The sequence below is a fragment of the Lichenostomus cassidix genome, chromosome 1 (genome assembly GCF_008360975.1).
Source record: "Lichenostomus cassidix isolate B80296 chromosome 1, HeHo_3.0, whole genome shotgun sequence".
In the NCBI taxonomy this organism is placed as follows: domain Eukaryota; kingdom Metazoa; phylum Chordata; class Aves; order Passeriformes; family Meliphagidae; genus Lichenostomus; species Lichenostomus cassidix.
In genome coordinates, this window is record NC_139479.1 from 6,165,714 (window position 1) to 6,187,528 (window position 21,815).

General features: G+C 40.9%; 1 protein-coding gene across 3 annotated transcripts in view; it reads left to right on the forward strand.

The window, feature by feature from the left end:
- Nucleotides 1-9,365: 9,365 nt before the first annotated feature.
- The window catches only part of LOC146444138 (amine oxidase [flavin-containing] B-like), a 50,536-nt gene continuing 38,086 nt past the window's right edge, over nucleotides 9,366-21,815 (forward strand). For all 3 annotated transcript variants that reach the window (XM_085048706.1, XM_085048722.1, XM_085048716.1), the window contains exon 1: nucleotides 9,366-9,512. In XM_085048706.1, coding sequence (XP_084904832.1) covers nucleotides 9,467-9,512 — 46 coding nt within the window. In that variant the 5' untranslated portion in view covers nucleotides 9,366-9,466. The remainder of the gene's footprint in view (nucleotides 9,513-21,815) is intronic.

Genomic DNA, 21,815 nt, shown 5'->3' on the forward strand with positions numbered 1-21,815 from the left:
TTCTCAAGGGAATGATATTTTATAATGCAGTAAAAGTGAGTGTTCATGGGAATGAGGCTATTTTAGTTTGAAATATACAGGCACATCAAAAAATCTCATTTCAGAATATATTCCTTCATTAAGCAAGCCTCGTGGTTATATAATGTACAATCCCAGAGTCTCCTATGAAAATGTCAGGCTTTTTTTCCAGAAATACAAAATACCACATATATTTGCTAATTAATCATAGTGTGTTTACTTTGCTTATCTCTACTATTTTCATTGGTCAGTCAATCCCATATGAAATGCTGACTTTTCTGATGAACTCAGGGTATTTGAAACCACCAACCAATATTCAAAAGGCCAGTTCTTTCTGGTGTTGTCTATACACATTCTCAAAGTATGAAAGAATGCAAATATACTTGGTTTAATAAAATCTTACCTCAGTGCTAAGGCATTTATGACTGTGAATTCAGAAGACTTGACTGACAGAACTGCTTCAATTGCTTCGCTTGACTGACATAGCTTAAAAGTCACGTTTAATTGTCAAAAGAATTACCAGATGAGATATTTCCTATACCTTTTTCCAGGTATTTCTGAACAGGTGTGATTTAGACAAATGTATGTCTGCTTGCACACGTTAAGGTTCTTTTCATTTAAAATCATTTAAAATCATGCATAAAAAGCAAACCAGTTTTTTTTTCATACCCAGTTGTTTTAGAATAGCAATAAAAACCACAACACAAGGTTTCAGAAAGCAGTCCCTGACACCAGTATAAATTGCTCCACTGATTCTTGACAGTCGCCAGAACATGACAGCCAAATACATCAACAATCAGCAAAATGCCAAACAAAAATAAGTGGCAGAAGCTGCAGATGAACCACCCCCTCACACCACTCTCTGCAAGGCTGAAAACATCCAAACAATGAAACTTATTTCGTGACCTATCTCCAAACTGGTGGAAACATAGTGGATGAATCACCCCACAGCTGAACAGGTCACAGCTACAAGAGCAGTAAGGAGTGTTGCTTTTCCCAAAAAGATGCCATAACAGTTTTTCCAACCACTCTGCTTATGTTGCAGATACAAACAGGGAATGGGATTAAAGACTGAAGGAGTTCAGGGTGACCCGACAAGAGCAGAGAATGCCAACAACAGGGAACCAGAAGTAAATAATGCAAACCAAAACAGACCAAAAGGATGTTAGGCAGGCAGACAAGAGCTCAAAAAGAGTACAGACTCAGATCAGGGCATGGTCTGCTCCCAGGGCATCATTTGGAGTTTTGATGGAACATTAGACAATGCTCTCAGGCACATGGTGGAATTCTTGGGGTTGTTTATTCCAGGGCCAGGAGCTGGACTTTGATGATCCTTGTGGGTCCCTTCCAGCTCAGGATGTTGTATGATTCTCAGATTTAAAATAAAAGGGTGTCTGAACTAGGAAAGTGGATGGAGATAGCCCTGGAGAGTACCCTACTGCCAGTTACTGCACATAAAGATTTACAAATACCTGACCCATCCCCATCAGGTATCATCCATTCCCCAGTCAGGCATGGGGGAAAGCAATGGTCACTGCATCCAGAAAGGAGTCAATCAGTCAAATGCACACAGTGCCTCAGCACCAAGGTTTTAACCCCAACAGAGCAAATGCAGAAGGCTCACCTTGATATATTTTTTTTGTCATCTGCTGTGAAATGACAATTACCACAAAGATCACTGCAGTCCTTCTCCCAAGCCTGCAGACAGTAGGGTCAGGTATTTGAATGTGACAAGCTTCTGTTTTCACACTACAACCTAGATGGTTGATACTCTAGGTTCCAGGTGATATTTTGGTTCAAGGATCTAGTTCATGAAGATATTGCCAGGACCAGGTGAGGTCTTTAGATGAAATAGTCAAAGTTGCCCTCAGCCCTGACAATTCCATTCAAGGCACTCACTAGCAACAAGAAACTAGATCTCCTTGAGCTGAAGAATGGGACAAAACAAGGATCCCTGATGCTCTGTGACTGCTTGATCACATCTGTAAAGTAGCAGCACTTTAAAACATCCTTTTTGGTACTGATCTCCTCTAAAATCTACTATTTGTCAAATACAAGCCACAGTAACACATGCTGGCTACGTCATGAAACCAAAATACTGATCATGAGAAATGTGAGAGAAGATTGAATAATATCTGAAAACTCTTGTTCAGTGTCTGTATGTGAGAGCAGTTACAATTCTGTTGCATCTAAACTCGTTTTTATTATATTGAAATTAGAAGATTGGCTTCAACAGGAGATCTGTAAACATAAAATGAATGCAGCAGCCTTATTTTGCAGAAAACAAAGAGAATTATGTGTGATCCTAGCTGCCCAATGCCAAAGTGCTAATATAAACAAAACACCTTTGCAAGTTAAGCTTATCAAAATAACCAAGCATTTCAAAAGGAGACATTTATAAAATGGAAGACAATAAGCAAAGATAGCCCTAAATACCTAGAAAAACAAAAATTAGCATGAATATGAAAAGACCTGCTTATTATCAGATCTAGATTCTCTGAATTTTGAACTATTATACATCTAGTAAGTGGATACGTATGCATTTTTTTAATTGTTTAGAGGAAGTTTGTGTTAATGGAAATGAGCTAAAGGAAGAAACATACAAGGAAAACTTGATGAGGAGCTGGACTTGGGAATTTGTAGGAAATTTCAAGATTTTGGAGAAAGTTTAGGCCTGAAAAGAATGAAAACTGTATATGGAATAGAAAGGAAAAATAACATGTGTATGGAAAAATCTAATCCAATCCTCAGAGAACAAGATCCTGACCTCAGAAGATTTAGCACAGAAAGATTTGGATTAAAATCAGCACTTGGCAAAGCTGGGATTTTGAATGTTTAGAAAACACAGAGTGCAAAGGGCAGTTTTAAGATAAAAAGTTGATTCTGGTCCAGCACACAGCTCATGTTGTTTGTGTCTGTGGCTGCTTCAAATCCGTGCAGTGACGTTAACAATGCATAAGGTCCCAGCCTGCCCATGCCAAAGGGCTCTTCTTGCCCAGCCAGGGAGCTCAGCAGCTTTGTTCCTGGGCACTCAGGGGCACTGAGATGAGCAGGACAACTCAAGCCTTTGCAAGGTAGTCCCTCCTGGAGGAGCAAGGAGCCAAATCATCTCGAACCCACAACCTCCTGCTGCTTCTCAGGAGCAAAGATCCTCTGGTCTGTCAAAAATAAACCCAGTGGTGAGTTTCCAGGGAAGCTTTGTGTTGATTTCTCCTTTTCTGCTAGGTTAGAAGTATCAGTTAGCACTTCTGTCACCTTCACTGGAGAACTGTATGAGTAACTCTTTGCTCTCTAAGCACATACATGGAGAGGAACTTAGTTCACTAGTTCTAATCATCTGAAAGTTTATTTAGTCTGAGTGAATTAAGTGTCCTTTGAGAGAGCCAGGCATCTCAGGAGCAAACCTGTCCCACCTGTCTTGATTAACTACCCTGGTACAGTATAAATCAGTCTCTAGGACTACCTGTCCCTCCCACTGCCCAGAGAGGGGATTTTGTGAGCCAGTGCAGATGGTCAGCATAAGATGAAATGAATCCCACCTGTAAAAACCATAACCTCTTAACCTTATCCTCTTTAAATTTAGATTTTCCACTAGCAAGCATGTTTCCTAATCTATTAATTATCTTCAGGAATTTTCACTGAAGCCATTTCAATTTACACAGGGCCATCTTGGACTATGGAAATGTGCAGGGAACAACATCTCCCCCAGCTGTGACAGCAGAATTACCATGTGCACACATAGTAATACCTAATACATGCTCAATAACCTCCTTATCAATACATAATAGCCTGGGTCCCATTGTTCACTACTTCAATTCTTTCCCAAGTCTGCTCTCTAGGAGTTTCTGGAATATCTTCCTGTAGGCTTTTTCCTTCAGGATAACAGGAGGTTTGCTACTGGTGATGGGCTATTTCACCACAGCTAAAATTCAGGGAATTAGGCAGAGGAAACATGGGAGGAAATATAAATAGAATGAGGAAGCAGAGGAATGCAAACCTAGGAACTGCTTTTGACTCCAATGAAGGTGAAATAAATCAGCAATGAATTAATAATGAAGGCTGGTAGTGGACAGACTGGAAGGGGGCTATCTTTCAAGTGACAGATGGAAACAGTGTGCTGTGACTTCCATAGATGCAAAGCAGCAGGACCATCATGATCAAGAGAAAATAAAATGTCACCAGCCGTTGTTCACAAGAAAACATTTGGCATGAGTGAGAAGTGTCAGATTAGGTTATTGGTGAAGGACATGGTAGACTTTTTTGTTAGCAGGATGAAAGTGCTTTATTTCCTCCTGTGATCTGAGGTATGCCAGACAATTTGTCTGTTTAGAGGTAGGAGATGGAATTTCACTGCTCTCATCTGCTTTGCATCTTTAGATTTTGCTCATCTAGTTCAAGAAAAAAACCTGAGCTCAAACAGACTGTAAACTAGGGTCAGTAAAAAAATAGGCATTTCATAGCAAAGGCTGTTGGTTTTCAGTTCAGAACAGTCTTCTGGTCACTATTAAAAAACACCAGTTATTTTTGTGCAATACCCTTTGATTAAGTCTGTCCTGAACATGAGTTTGTATCTGTCTGAAGCAGCAATGTGGCCATTTGGACTGCTCTCTGCCACCCCAGGCCAGGCCCTGCCTGGTGGTCTTTTGTGGCATTTAGGCTGTAGGTGAACAGGAGAGGTTGGGATCACCTCATTAAGAATAGTTGTTCATCATGGACAAAAAGGGAACCAGTGTTCCACCTTGCCATGCTGCACACATGGAGCTCTTGTCAGCTGCTCCTGCTGTTGAGATTTTTTTTTCTTCTTCATGTTTGTTACCTTCGAAGATAACTGATTTTTTTCTAACTCCTTTATGTCTACATAAAACATTGCTTTCCATTCTGTCATTATCCTTGCCTGTATGGGTGACCTGTGGACTCTTCCACTAGGAATTCTGCCTGGCAGGAACTGGCATTGCCTGTGAATGAATGAAAAGAGTCTTTAGAAATTGGCACAAGTCCACATCACAGATGCCATGGCAGTGCCAGGCACCTCTGCATGCAGATATTCATGCTAATAACAACAGTGAACTCCACCACAAACATGGAAGTGGATTTCTTTTGGAGGAAAATTTTGCAAAAAAAGAGAAGCAATAGGAAATTGGATCAGCCTGAACTGTAGCTAATTGTTAGGAAGGGATTAGCATAGTGCAAAGGATGAGCTTGACATTGGGGAATTAATTTATGTTAGTTTAAGGGTTTTTCCCAGCTTTTTCTTTGTTGGTTATATTAGTAAGTATGCATACATTTGCATGATTACCATTATTGTTTTTAATCCTTCCATCAGAATGGTGGTTACACCAGTCACAGATGTGTAAAAGTGGGACCATTAGGACAAATAGATGGAGAGGAAACTAGGGGCCATGAAGTAGGATAGCTGGAATGTTTTGCGACATCACATCAGTTTTCTTCCACCCCTCCTTGGGGTTTCATTACACAAGCAGTGCTGATGAATGGCTTCTCTGTGAGATCTAGAGAGGGGACATGTGACTCCTTGTTGTGTTAGAGCCTGCATGGCCTCCCTCCCCTGAATGGAAGGCTGCTCCTGTACCCCTTTGACCAGGAAGATCCTTAAATCCAGATAGTTAGATAATAATAAGAAAGCTAAAATTATTTTGCTCTAAAAACTTGTGGTCTTGTATTAAATGATTATGGCTCCACTAGGGACCTAATTTTGGGTGCTGCTGCTGCCTGGGGGTGGGACAGGCCTGGGCTGTCACCCTTCCTTGGGGGTCCCCATGATCCTTGCCCCCATCCCCAGGCAGCTGCTGGCCTGGCTGCACCATGGCACTCAGACCCTTGCTCTGCTCCTGTGCTGTGGCTCTGTGTGTGCTCAGAATGTGAATGTTTACATTCACTCATCGCTTCTACTAATAGGCTTAATATTGTAGGTTTTGCATTTAATTATCAGTTCTACTTTGAATACAATCTGATTGATAAAATATTCAATTTTTGCTTATTAGCTCAAGGTGAATGTCAGACTGTGTATGTTGGATTAAAAATCCTGGCTATTAACATTTAGCCTCTCCAGTTAACATTCACTGCTAATCAAGATACATTTCAGTCATGGCTGATGCCACTGTAGAGTGAAAGGACAGACCAGAAAACCTGCTGAGACACCTTGCAGCAGTTTTCCCCTAGTGGAAAGCCTGGCATGCAGCTTCTGCTCATTTAATTGGGCAGTATTTCAAAAGCATTGATGTGCTTTCACAATTTCTGCACTGATTGCATGAGAGGAATTTAAAACTGTGTAAAATATATGTTTAAAAACATATTTAAACCTGCCTGTCTTCTGCAACATCAGTATTCAGCAAACACAAAGGTACTAGCCAGGAGAACAGCCTGGCCTGGTAGCAGATTAGGGAGGTGGCAAGCCAAATTCACCTCACCTTTGAGGGATTCTGCACCAGTGATGATGTGCAAGCACCAGACTCGCTGGGTGCCTGAAAGCACCAAGCCTCAGGGCATGTGGGGACAGTGGCAGTGGTGGAAAAGGCTGGGAGCAGGATGAACACCCAGGGATCACTGACATGGGTCTGGCACAGAGGGAGTTTGCAGCCAGACTCAGGAATTTAGAATTCCTGGCTTCAATCACATCCCTGCCCCTGAAGCTCTCTATCAGTGCAGATGCTGTTGCAGGTGACAGAGGAATCCATTCTGCTGCTTTGAATAAAGGTGATTCAGCACCCATTTTCCTGCCAGCAGGAGATTTCAGAGATGTGAACCTGAAGAAAAGACTTCCCCCCTGAACACGTTGAAGAGCAACTGTAACACTTAAAAACAATGAAAAACAGTTTTTTAAAATGCCCTGCTATTTAAAGAGTAGAAACTGAGAGGATGTATAATTTAAAATGCTGCACTGTGCTTTCACCAGCCACTGACCAGTGATGAATCATGAGCCTAAATTCTACTTCTAAGAGTTTGTAAATGTGGAGATCTTTGGCTGTGACCCCTACTCCATCAACTTTCCACTAAGTCCTCAAAATTTAGTCCATGGCTGTCAGTACATTTCCTACCAGACAGCACAGCTATTATGCCATTTCATTGCCACAGCATCAGAGAGTCTAAGAAAATTTATGAAAACAATATATTATGTCTCAGACAAGTTCTAGTCTGAGGGGAGAAAATGTGGAGGCTCTCAGCTGCTGTGTTTTCCCAGAAAGTTTGCTTTGCTTTTAACATTATGCATTCAAATGATAACGCACCAAAATCTGGGCAGAACATGCTTTACCTGTTTAATTAGTTAGAACCACATGGGATAAGAGAAGTAATGGGACCATAAAAACCAGAAACTGAATCCTAATGTGATTAGATGTGAGGGTTCCAGACAAAAAAAAAAAAAATCATCTTTATGCCATCAAAGAGGCTTTATTAGAATTATGTACACCACTTTGCTCATACCTGTTGAAGACATATACTTTTGGACTGAGAACTGTGTATAAAAGAGTTATTAGGATCAGAAAATGTGTATCCCAATATATGATGATCCTAAAGTGCTTGACAAGCATTACAGCATTGCTGAAAGAAAAGCAAAGAGGGGAATACAGTACCTGTTTAAATGTACCATGGTGTGCTGGTTTTGGTACTTGCTGGGGTTTAACCATCACATATGGTGCAAACATTTTAGAAGCAGAAGTTACTGAGATGAAAAAAAATGAACCTTTAAACTAAACTTATTGCAGGAGAGAGGAGGGAAAAACACCAAGCTGGCTTTGGGAGAGGTTTGGCTTGCTCTAGGCAGTGCTAGATTTATTTATTAGCAGGATTATATAATGTATCCATGATCATACAAAACCAGATTTAATGACACAGATTTTTGCTCTGTTGTATCTTAATAGGAACTCTTTTAGGGCTTTGTGCCCTCCAACACTCCCATGGACATTCATGTGACTCTAGGATGTGCACCACATACCCTCCAATGCAGGCAATACAGCCTTCTGTTTCAAACACTCTCATTAAAGATAATAATAATAAAAAAATATCAATTCTTAGAGTCATAAGAGAAAAATAGAAACCAGAAGAATCCCGGGAATAAGTGTTACTATTGTGAACATTTGGAAGCTGTGGCACTTGGCACTAGGTATATAGGTATAACAATAGCTACCCTTGAAAATAGTCCATAAAATTACTCATTTCTGATTTTGGAACAGCCTTCCCCAGTTTTCAGCGTTTCATATGGGATTTGAAATGTCTCTGCAACCATTATTTCTGACAATTTGATAACTGTGCATCTCTCAGGATAAAGAGGTCTCAGAGTTTGGTTTAACCATTCTTGAATCAGACAGATTATTTTAATCAGAGTAGGAATATGTATTCCTATTTTAATTCTACTTCCTTGCCCTTTAATTTTTTTACCCTCCCATTTTCCCTAAAATTGCAGGACTGTACCAATTGTAGTCAATATTTGTGGCTTCCATCACAGATGCTCCTGTCTCTGAACCCCACAAGCTGTCACTTGAGGTGTTATGGAAGAGGGAGAGGGAACCTTCTCCAGACTCTGGTGGCCTGTTTCTCCCAACGTTTGGCTCCAGGAAATGGAGAATGACAGAAACTGAACAAGTGCCTTTGGCTCAGAAGGTATCAGAGCTGGGAACCTCCTGCCTTGAGCCTGCTGAGTGTGGGAGGTCAGCTATGACTGACATGACTGCTCGGTGGGATCTGTACAGCTCCACCTGACCTAACATATTTACACGATTTGGCGACCCCAGAGCCAGCTCTGCTGCTGCCACCCTCATGGCAAAGCAGAAACCTGAGCGATGGAAAGGCCAGCTGGGCGTGTAGGGGACCAGCCTAAAGGATCCTGGTGAATTTGATGGCACTGTGGCTTCTGGATGAGCCACTCCTGTGCCCTGAGTCTCCTGCGGGTCTCACCGAGAGCTCTGCTTGCAGGCCGGTCTGGAGCAGCACTGACTCGTGTCACTGTCACCAGGTGCCACCCTTATATCCAGGGGCTCTCACAAGGACAGCACTAGCTGATCTGCCAGAGTCCCCACCCTGCAGCCCCAGGGCGGCTGACAGGGAGCAGAACATTCCAACATGCCCAAGCAGAGAGCCCCGCTGTGCTGCTCCTTGCGAGCTGCGCTCCTCACCCAGGGACAGAACCCTCGCAGGGGATCAACCCCCGGGCAGGACAGAGCCAGCAGCACGCCTGTCGCGGTCCGTGGGGCAGCGCGGCTCCCGGGCGGTCCCCAGAGGGCAGTGCCATCTCAGTGCCATCTCCGGGCGGGTCCCCAGCGGGGCAGTGCCATCTCAGTGCCATCTCCGGGCGGGTCCCCAGCGGGCAGTGCCATCTCCGGGAGGGTCCTGGGCAGTGCCATCTCCGGGCGGGTCCCCAGCGGGGCGGTGCCAGCGGCGGGGCGGGATCGCCGCAGCCCGGCCGGAGCTGCCGCGGAGCCCCGGAGCGGGCAGCGCCATGGCCGAGCGATGCGACGTGGTGGTGGTCGGGGGAGGCATCTCAGGTGGGTCCGGGGCGGCGGGGCTGCGGCATGCGGCGGGAGGTGTGCGAGCGCAGCCCGGCCCGAGCGGGGCTCCCGGCACAGCATCCCCGCGGCTCTCGGGGCTGGGGCGGAGTGCTGTACGGCGCAGGCAGTATTTTATCGTTATCAACTATTGTTGATATCCATTGTATTGTTATTTAGGTGTTTTTATCTTATTTTTATTTTATCATTTACTTTATTATTTCTATTATTTTATGTTTTTATAATTATTTTTATAATTATTTATTTTTATTATTATTTATTTTTACCATCATTTATTTTTACCATTATTTATTTTTATTATAATTTATTTCTATTATAATTTATTTTATTATTTATTTTCATTATTATCCGTGTTTATTATTATTTATTTTCATTATAATTTATTTTCATTATAATTTATTTTTATTATCGTTATCTTCATTATAATTTATCTTTACTATTATTTTTCATTTTACTATTTTTGTATCAAATTTTATTTTATAGATTTACTTTTGTTTTTTTTTTCTGGTTCTTCCACTGTCCAGTCCCAGCATCCCCTGAACCTGTGCAATTCTTCCAGTACCCCTGGATTTTTTGCTCACAGCAAGGCTGTCAGCACTCTGCATCCTCTGCACTCAATCCAGGGCTGTTAGGCAGAGGCCTTCAGTCACACATGATTAATTTAAATCCTTGGCTGCCTTTTGTTCAGCACAGGTAGAGGCATAGAGGAAAAATGCCTGAAATCAGCTGGCTGGTTAGGAAGTTTCTAGCTCCTCTTTCAGCAGGTATGGGTTTGAGAGCATGAGCAGCCTGGCAGAAATGGACAGACAGCACTGGGGACCCAAAGCCTTTTTGCACTTGGGTGACAATCAGCTGTTTTTAACCCAATCTGGGCTGGAAGATCTCTGTGTCTGCCCACAGTGAATCTCTCCCCTGTGCATTTTTTTCTGAGATATGCATGCCAATTTCTGCATGTGCAGTAGATTCTATTTTCCTGTGCCTTTGGCATATCAAACAGTTGTTTTTTGGTCTCTTAGCATTGGGGGGTATGGAGTGATAGCTGCTGTTCTGTGTGATAATCTCAGAGCAGAATGAGTGTGCACAGATCCACAGATCCAAGTAGTATCTCCTGCCAAACCACAAAGTACTTGAGATGTATTACAAAATGTGGTTTTGTCCATCCATTTTTCATGTGGCTTTTAATTTCCACTATTTACTTATGTATAATTCTAGATGTCTGTTTAACCACCATGCTAAGGTGTGTATCGTGCAATCTGAATGACACACAAGATGCAGGGACAAAATCATTGCCATTATTTCCTAAGGACGATCCTCTGATAATAAACTGCTGAATAATGTTTGAACGTTTCAAGTATGTTTGTACAGACAGCAAAAATTAACCATTGCTTTTCTGTAAAGCACGGTTGGTTCTGAGCACAGTGTTATGGCTAATTTTTAACTCACACCATGTGTCATGGTGAAACTCAATTAAAGAAATTAGCCAGCGGTGACTGTCTGTTCCTGGCTTGTAAACAAAAACATTTCCAGTGGCATGGTTTTGTACAGCAGTAGTGTTACATTCTGCCTGTTGAATGAGTTGGAGTGAAAGAGTCAGTGTAACAGCTTTTAAAATCCCCTTGTTTTTCATGGTTGCCATGGGAATATTTTCATGGCAGGCCTGCACAGCCCACTTCTGTTTTTCTGGAAGAGCATCAGAGCAGAGCAGCAGTGCTGAGCTGTGGTAAATCATGTGTTTTGCTCTTTGCCACCTGTAGACAGCAGCAAGTGCAGGGGGAACCAGTTTTCTATTTACTTCTTTTTACATGAAATATTCACCAAAATGCTTCTGCTTCAAGCTGTAGCAACTTTTCTCCTGTCTTCACGCCAAGGTTGGAAAAATATACTAGCACAAAAATTGCTGTTGACTAAGTAGCCTCTTCAGTCCCTTTCCTTTAGCTGTTATGAAGCTCCTGCTTCACCTGTGATTCACACTTGTCTGTAAATCACTGAGCTTGCAGCCTGGTGATGAAACCATGGTTTTAGATCTCCTCACACTGATTGAAAACTCCTGCTCACGTGCACAGCTGCAGCAGAGATCTCTCCTCCTGTCCACCAGAGAGTGAAGTGTATGATTTTTAAAACGAGGCACTCCTCAGAGACCAGGTTTGTTGTTGCTCCACAGCTGATGTTCATTCCTTCAGAAAGGCTCTGTTTCTGAGCTGCCTGAGGCTCTGCTGCCTGAGGTTCTGTGGTTGCTGCCTGTGAAAGCAGCAGAAGGCTCTTTTCTCACCGAGGTGAGCTCGAGTCAGCCGTGCAGCCCTCAGCAAAGTGGGAAATTGCAGAGCAAACAAAGACCTGCTGTGCCAGCAGGAGGATGCAAACAAACAAGTGTCACAGAGCTGCCACTCGCCTCTGTCTGTTCTGTTTATTTCTTCAGGTAATGCAAGCTGTCCATTTGCAGCTCAGACCCTCTTTGGCAGCAGCTCTGCCTGTTTTTTTATCCAGATGTAATTAGTAGGGTCTAGAATTTAAGGAGTGAAAACCTGATAATGAAATAACAGTGCAGAGGCATCACAACCCTGGCAGCCACTGTTTTTTTATTTGAAGATGCCCTTTCCTTTGCTGAATCATTTTTAGTGTCCTTTATTGCAGGTTTGATAAAAGGGAAGAATAAAACTAAGGAACTGGCTAATTTAAATTTTATGTAATGAAAATCTACTCAAAATTAGCCTTCATTTCTTTCAACTTAAAGAAATGGTCTGTGGCTTTTCTGAAGATGTCAGGTAATCTCAATAGAGCTGATGATTATGAAGAGGAACAGGAGGATTTACTAAGGGTAGATTCTGTTTTATGGGTAAAACTTCAGCAAAAGTCTTTGAAATTTTTTTTGCAAATGGTGCAAATTGAAAAAGAAATATTTTAAAGTGAAATTTCCCGGAGTTAAAAAGCGTATGTGAAAATGCTTACCACACACTGTGTGCAGTATGCCTGGTACTGAGGAATACTTAGATCAGAAGCATGAAAGACCCTCTTAGAGCTGGAATGTGCATCATGTCGGGTTCTTGTCTTTGCTTAGAGTTCTCTCTTACTTTGAAGGGCTCCTCAAGCGTGAGGGTCAATATGAGGGTCAATACAACTATGAGAAAAATATGAAGTGATGTCATCAAACTTGTTTATCTTCTTAATTGAGACACCAATGACAAAAATTTTCTTCAAATAAAGTCTTGGAATCTGTTCAGAGAATTTGTTTAAATACTTTCTCCTTATGTTTTCAAAAGTGTCTTCCTGTCCTTGTTTTGCCGTGGGAACTGCTTTCCTTCTTTTGTTTTCAAGTAAATTATCAGATTTTATCCTAATCTTACACCAGTCCTACTTAAGAAAATGGTTCTCTTAAATCTCTAGTGCACAGATTTTACAATCAGGGTGAGGTTAATTGTTTTTTTTTCTTCCTGAAAGATGAAGCCTTTTCTTAATTATGGTGTTACTTGAAGTATGCTTAGAGTTTTGCTGTTCACAAGCAACCTGTCGTGTTCCTGTAAGTTTAGAACTAAAACATGCTGTAAGATAAGGTAATTCTATTGTTATGTTAGGTTTTAAAAACATTTCCATACCAATCGGTGCATTATTGAGATGCCACTGTGCCCTCTATTCTTCTTAAGCCTCGCTTTTAGTTTGTGTGACAACGTAATGTGCTGTATATAGCTTTCACTGCATCTGTGAGCCACTTAAAAATAAAATAAAATATGAAATAAAAATGAAACCAAAACATCCCAAACAAGACCAGGTGTTTTGAGGACTGTTATCTGAAGGTATTCTATCTGTTAAAAAATAGACTGATGCAGAGGGCAAATTTTTTATTTAAAACAAAACTGGGACATGTTGTAAGAAAACTATAGATGAAATGCATAATATTCAGTAGATACTTGTTTCTTTTTGCCTCCCGGTAGTAAATTACAGTGTTTCACTACTCCTTCTTTAAAAAGATGGTTTACCAAGCAAGACACTGTTTTTGGAGAACATTGCTAGCCTGGGATGGCCATGCTAGATGCCCACTTGGAGAAGAAAAAACCCCACACCAACCCAAAATGTGAGCATGAATGAGATAGCTGTGCATGATGAACCAGCATGTTTCTATCTGTGAGAGGACTCTGACCCTCTCCAGGGAATGTCACCCTCTCTGGGATGCACTCTGGCAAAGGGAATCCAGGAGATTTCCCTGTCAGTTGACATGATGAAGCTCTTGGTTCACATTTTCAGTCACCTGTCTCTGTGAAACACCAGGGAGGTTTTCCTTTTGTGTTCAACCACTATCATGGCCATTGCAAAGCAGTATGAGGCAGTTAGACTGTTAGACCTGCATTTGACTTCTGGACATTTCACAGAAAAAACTTGGCAAGGCGCAGTAAACAGAACAGAAAGCAGCTGCATAATGTTCTGAAATAGTTTGGTAGCCTAGGCAGCAGGGACAGCACTTGTAATTCACTGTCTGAGACCTGCTAATTGGTCTGAGAGTTGATTTGATAAGAAGCTTTCCAGGCTACCTGCAGGAGCCATCTCATCTCACAAGGCTCAGGGTGATGCATCATTAAGGAAAGCTTTTCCATTAGCTTATCTAACCATTATGAAAGGGTGTTGTTAGGGAAAGTTCATTCAATGTGTTCAGCAAAGTGCAAAAACCACTATGGAAGGGGAAAAAATGTAAGGCAGATGGGAAGATGTGCTGTAGGATCCTTAGGATCTCACCTTTTGAGCTCCAACCCCTAATGTTCATCCATCATAGGGCTATACAAGAGCTAATCTAAATAAAGCCCCTTTCATGCAGACAGTAGGGATAGTATGGATTTCTTCCAAATAGTATAGTATGGATGCTGGGAATTCAGGGTACCAGTTTCACCTGCACATCTGATGTTCTGCACTGTTTGCTAACACAGACACTGCCAACTTGTCTTGGAAAACTTAGCTTTCCTGATCAAAAATGTGACATGGAAAGAGTAAGTATTTTGATTTTGTGCCTTTCCTTCTTCCACGAAGACACAGTTAAAAATTATTTACTTGATCATCATGACCACAGATGTGCATCTGCATCCTCTATGTCCATCCTCTCTGTTTTCTCCTTGTCTGGTTTTCTTTCTTGATCTTAGGAGGGTGTTGACAAGGATACTGTTGGCTACTGGAGGAACTCTTACCAACTGAGTGTGTGTAGTCTTATCAAAGCTGGAGAGCTGTGCCAAAAAGCTGAGTATTCTTGTTTGCACTGCCTAAGTAGGCAGCCTTGGCAGTGTGGGCTTACACAGCCCTGACAGTCCCAGAGGTAAACTTCCAGTGCTGCTTCTATTATTATAAACCAGCAGAGAGTTTGCTCTATATTTACATATCTTACACAGCAGCTAATGACAATGAATTAGGCCTTATGCTTAATTTAATCAATTGAGAAGGCTTTTCTTCTCCAGAAGTTGCTATTCTATATGTAAACAATCTGGGGGATTTTGGCACATTTCCCACTGGCACAGATTCCTTCTCTATAGCACAACTGACAACTGTAATTAAATGGTTATGTTCTTTCATGATAAAAAGCCATGTTGTCTTGCTGCTCCTTCCCAAAACAGGAATTGTTTGCCTTGGAGTTCCATCTCTGTTCTGTAGCAGTTTTTTCACAGAGTGCACTGATACAGCAGTGAAGTTTATCATGGTTATAAAAGTTTGCTGAGCAGGACTCCAGGGTATTGAAGACCTTCCTTTGAATTTCCTTTGCTGAGAATGTGTCTTGATGTACTTATAAGGCACTCAGGGATGATTCTAAAATATTCTTTTCTCTAGGCTGAGCAACCCAAATTCTCTCAGCCTTTCCTCAAAGGAAAGATGTTCCATCCCTTGGATCAACTTTGTAGAGCTCCTCTGGACCTGTTACAATGGGTCCATGTCTTTGTTGTGGTGAGGACTCCAGAGCTTCAGCCAGGCTTTGGTTTCTTGAGGAAATGACATTCATCTTAATAAAGTTTCAATCATTTAATTTTTGTATAGCCATTTTTAAACTTAACATGATTTTCCTTCTGGGCTGATAACCTATTTCATCCTTGTAAACTTATGTCAGATATTATTGTTATTGCTGCTGCCTTGCAAGATGGTCAAAATGTGATCATTCCTCCAATCCACTTGCTTTTTTTCCCTTATGGACTGATTTGTGTCTAAGGTTTATAATTTTGTAATGCTGCATAATTCTTGTTTAACTTTTTTTTTTTTGCTATTTTCAGTGGTCAGTGAGGGTGCACTGCAGGCCATTGGTATTCAAACCATGAATGCCTAGCATTCTTTTAAATAACCCACCCATGCTCTTGTATTTTGCACAACTTTCTCTGTCCTCTCAGTCTTCTGTTCAAACACCTTGCTTAAGGGAAAAGTCAGTATAAAGTCACTTGGAAAACTGTTTTTTTTTCCTCCATGAATCATTATTGGGTTTGGAGCAGGAGTGCTGTAAGGGAAGAGAAAGAAGAATAGTCATCAGTGTCTCATTTGGGGAAACCCTGAGTTCTGGATATGTTACTAATAAAAGAGGTGCTGAAAGGTGCCTGTCAAGCCACAGAGGAGTTGCATTGATAGTCAGGAAACAGTGATAATGTTATTTATGGAGAGCAGGGAGCTGCCCAAGGAATGATGGGCATCAGGATTTGTGTAACTGTGTGTGTGTAGGGGAAGGGAGGGCAGGGGACAGGATGGGGGAATGCAAAGTCAGAACCATCCCTGGAAGAATGGATGGTCCAGTCCAAAAAGTTTAAGACCTTGTGGGCTTCTTCTAGTAACTGACACATAAAATACATCATAGATACTCTAATTTTTACTGCTGAAGAGGCTGGCTGTGTCTCATTAGAGTCTTGTGCATCTTGCAGTTGCAAAGATGAAGTTCTGGTGGTGACCTGACTTCTGTTGGCTCTTCATGTTTCAGGTGGTTACAAAGTTCCCTGAAGTTTTGATTCATTTTACACCTGCTCATCTTACAGATATCACTTTGCACTGTTCAACTTCTTTGCATTTTTCAGTTTCCACACAGCTGGAAGTGAGGAGGGTGGGGAGGAAAGTTGCCTCTGTAGCCTCCTGCCTCCCAGCCAGCTGGACTTTATTTACATGGTGTAATTCACATATAAAACATTGAATTCAGTCTGTTGACTGCACACAGCAACAGCTGATCAAACAGCAGGTTCATCCTGAGCACTGTGATTACCTGGATTGCAAGGATAGCTTGAGTATAAACTGGCTTCTTTTTTCTTGAGTGATAAATCTGTGTTTGAATGTATTAAATATTGGAGCAAGGAACCTCTTCTGTTCCAATGTGAGTTAATTTTTTATGAGCTTGGCCAGAGGCTGAATCAGTGAATTGTGCTAAATAATGAGCACAAATGAGAAAAGGAAAGACTGTAAATGTTTTGATTTTTCACTTTAGATAATTATCTTTCTATGTTTCCTTCACCATTTTGCCACTGCCCATTCTATCAGAATGGCACAATTCTGGTGGTAGCATTTTTTCTTTCATAGCAGTGATGTTTTTATGAGCTGTTTGGCTCAAACTCCCTCCTGCCTGCACTTGGAGATGGATGGAAGGAACTTACAAGTCATATTATTTAGTAGTTCTCTTTTGGGTTTGTCTGGATAACGTGTGTGTCTCAGCCTTTGGTGTCTCAGCCATGGAATGGTTTGGGCTTTCAGCAGGCTTCATCTTAGTTTTTCAGTTGCTCAAATAGGTAAAATGTTCACAAATCCCTGTAGGCTTTACAATTTAGCCTCTGTGTCTGTGTACACACCTTGCATATGCGGCTGTGATGATGATAGGAATTTCCAGAGTCACTGGGGTGTGGCTATTTGGAAGTGACACTGAGAGGTGCTCAATATAAATTCATAATTATTATGCTCTATTTGGGTGAAAATCGTTAGCTGAAGATCAGTCAAAACAGGAAACAAAATGGATAACCATGGAATTAGGACATGATGGCTTTGCTGTTGCCCAGCCTGGCCTAGGTGAACAGCTGTGAGTCATCAGATCCTGAGAAATCTGGGAAATTACATCTTCCTCTTTATTGTCAAGATATAAGAATGATAGTCTGATGCTTTTTTAAGTTCACTTCTTCTAGCTGATCGTGGGTTTTGAGCATTTTCTTTTCTAAGAGGACTAAAAAACTGAATTCTTTGCTTGAGAACAGGCAAGACTTGGCAAAACAGATAAGCATTTCTCTTCTGAGGCAACTGTTGCATAATTTTGCAAAATTTTCCAGATGCAGCCTAGCCTATTTTTTTCCCCACATTGCTGTGTATGGAAGGCAAAAATATTCTTCAGAGTAAAGCTGACTGGCATTTTATTTGCTTGTATATCTCTTCATAATAGTAGTGCCTAAAAGGATGCTTGTAGGAAACTGCCTCAGCCAGTTCACTGTGCTCAGCTCTATTTGACCCACTGCTAGGATCTGTTTGTTGTAGCACTTTAAGTCCTCTCTCTCCTTTTTTTCCCCCTCTGTCTATTGTGTTGAGTCAGCCTAGATTGTAAACTAGCAGAAAAGGGTGACCTAAACTAAAGGAGGCCTTGGGATTGAAGGCGTGTGATAATATCGGAGTAAAAATGATAATTGCATTATATTATTATTATTATTATTATTATTATTATTATTATTATTATTATTATTAACTTGAACTCTTCAGTATATCCTGGGGCAAAAGGACATGCACAATGTTTTTGGGTTTGGTTTTTTACCTGAGTGGAGCCTAGAAGCAGACTTCTGACTTGCTTTTGAAGTGTGAGGTGGGCATTGTATGGCTGTTCTGCTCCTTGTGCAAAACATGACGAGTCCATAAAATGAAGAGAATGCATCAAATGATTGATATTAGAAATACTCAACTCTGGAAAAGCTGGAATGCCCAGCTTTGTCCATATGAAGTTTCATGGGGAACTTCAGATGTTAAAGTAAGGTGGAAATGAGGGAAGCCTAAGGGGAACAGCTCTGCCTTCAGTTCTTGAGCCTGGGTGCCACTGTACCAAAAGCACTGAGTTTCCACCTAAACCCACAAGTTTTTTTATCTCATGCTTGGCAGAGCTTCAGGTTAACACCCCACAGCTTTGGCAACCTCACTCATATCTGCCCAGGCTCTTTATCACTTAACCAGCTGCAATGTGCGGGACAAACTTAGGCTGACTGTTAATAATGTTGTTTTTAAGAACTCTGCTCAATAAATACTGCACTATGCATGGATCATCCAGGATCTCTTTCAGGGAGATCACAGAAAGTTGGGACTAGAGTTTATGCTCCCATGAAGTCCCTGTTAATTCTTGAGGATGATCATACTGACCTCGGTGACAAGATCACAGAATTAGAGCTCAGACAGGAAAACTCATTGCCTTGGCTAGACAATGAAATGCCAACAGAAATAAATTATATTTGCTCATAGAGTGCCGTATTCTAGGCAGAAATGTTAGGTCCTTTGTACAAATATTTTAAGTAAATGTACATTTTAAGCAGATAGTCAGGTTGATAATGTCTCTTTTTGCTCCTTGGGGTTTCTGAAACTGTAATTTTATTGTTTTCTTAAGTTCTGTAATGTTGTAGATGAGTGATACTCATTTTAATGGCATTAATTGCAGCACAGTGATACAGTTTAGGAAAACAGAGTATCTCTCCTCATGTCCAAAATACTTGGATCAAAAAAAAGTTGCTTTGATTGTTTTCACTGTGCTGTTTAGCACAAGAAGGTAAGGCATTACCAAGAGTGACAATTTTCAAAGGTCCAGCTCTACCGTGGTTTTAGGTTCTGAACTATAATTTCTGTATATTTCTCCCATAAAATTGAGTCAGGTATCTCAAGTCCCATTGTTAAGTGGCCCAAATTAGAGAAGCTGAAATGTTAGCTTCACACTGAAAGCACAGTTTTCTTCACAAGGGCAAAATTCCTTGATGTTTCCATAATGTCAGGAACATTACAAAACAATCCTGTACCACCTTAACTCACCCTGGGCCAACACTGGTTTTGCTTTTTCATTACTGTTGTTGTCTTGCTTTTTATTTTATTTATTTTTATTTTATTTTATTTACAATCCTTATCGATAATGCCTTACAGGCATTATTGTCTCAATCCATTATTTCAATTAAAACATTTTAGCTGGCTAATGATGAGTGACAGAGGCAAAGGTGAGCAGCGCCAGGTTCAATCTCTCAGTGGCAGAGCAGTAATCAGATTGTGTTCATTAGAGCACAAAACAAGACCAGCGCTGTTAAATTGCAGTTTCTAGCACAGCAATGCAGTAAAAAGCTGTGGAGGATGGAGGAGAAATCCACTGGTGCAGAATGGCAGCTTAGCTGTGGGTGAGCTCTTTTTTCTGGTCCTGCCCTCCATCCCTCCAGGGTCACAGGGATGTGGGAATTGTAACTAATGCTGATGGCACTGAATTACAGGATGTTGTGGGGACATTTCTGAGAAGGAGGTCAGAGAGCCCTGAGAATAAACAAGGAGGGGTTTTATTTGAATTTTAGAGCAATTAGGTCTAAGCAACAGCAAACCACATTCTTCCACTAACTGATCTAATTTTTACATGCTAGAAGCTTAATTCCCGATCGAGGGAGTATTTTTCTGTTTACCCCACAATTTACCTCAGCTGCTTGGGACAAATTCCTCTGAGTTTCTTCTCACTGGCCTCATTCAGTGTATTGACCACTGGTGATGGTGTTCTCCCCAAATGTCCTTCTGCAGTGTTAACAGATTTTGTTTCTTTGGGTGCAGTGCAACAGCTTTGGTCCAACTCATTTATTTGCTGTATGTATTTTGCGAGTATTCCTGAGCATCAAAGGTGGTGGGTCAGGGTTACTGTATGAAGACATCTAATGGTGAGGAAAGTTGTATTTCCCATGTGATGCCACAGCAATGCCAGCTTCTATCACTTTTTGACAGATTTCATGTTTTTTCTTAACATTTTAGTTTGTTTATTTGGGTTTGAGTTTTGGTTTGTTGGGGTTTTTTCAAAAATTTTTTTTTTTTGAGACTCATCACTTAAATTAAGAAAAGAAATTAAATTCACAGCCTCTCTGGTCAAAATGAGACTTAAGATCAAGAAGAAGAGTACAGAGCCTGAGATTACTAAAATAACAGCTTCAGTGTGTTAAATGTCTGTGGACATCCATCTGTTGAACAATTGAATAATATTAAAAAATACTTGAGTTCATCTGTGTTAGTGACCCTGAACTCCTCTTACTTGTCTATATATAACCAATTATGATATTTTTCCTTTTTTTGCTGTCAGTCTTGTGAAACATTTTTTCATCCTACAATTCCTCTATTAACCCCAGAGCAGAGGACTGTGCTTGTTCTGCAGGGATGAGTTTTATCCCATTTCCGAAGTGCATTTTGTGGCACATCCTGATGCTGAGCCTGGTGCAATATTTAAATATTTGTTTACTGCTCTGGGCTCCACCAAGGCTGCTCTGCCCACTGGCTCTGTGTGAAGGAGCATTTGTTCCCTGACATCTCTGCAGACTCAGTGATTTAGATGTGGCTGAACAGGTTGACAACGAGAGAAAAAACCAACCCTTTGCAAACATATCTTTTGTGTCAAAATAAATACAGGAAGGAAAATGCTGGCAAATTTCATGAATGGAAGGATGTTCTGCAGTGAGACCTGCAAGTTAATACAGCACCAGGAGGATGGCAGCATTTCTTCCTGCTCAATGCATGATTTTAGTCAAAGGGAGACATTTTTAAAGGTCATAAAGGTGAACAGGTTTTTTGCCAGCCATTTCAGAAGTTATTAATTGAATGCCTGTGGCTTAGAACTTTCTTTGCTCCTTATGTGAATTAAAATTTAGAATTTGTAGGTGGTTTTTATAATTATATACATGAGAGAAGCAATTTTTTTCCTAGAAGGGAGATAATAAATATGGGGGAACATGATAAAGTAGTGAGTAATACAGAGAAAGGAATGCTTTCGGAAATTTACAGCTTTTCACAGATGCAACTTCCAGTCATATCCTTTCTCGTGGAATTTTTGTTGAAATGCTAAGATTAAAGGGTATTTCAGTAAAATTTATGATTCCAGGCAGAATCAGAATGGTATTACTAAATTTCAATCACTTTTATTAGAAAATATACTTTAAAATACTCTTTGGATAGTGAAATATATTTGATCATAGGGCTACATTGCAGGGCACATGGGGGTCGGATGAAAAATGTGATTCTTCTCACATTTGTCAATCCAAATATATATATAACAAATGTATTAGTCTCTCTCTATATATAATATAGAATACAAGTATATCTAATCCAAATATATATATGTAA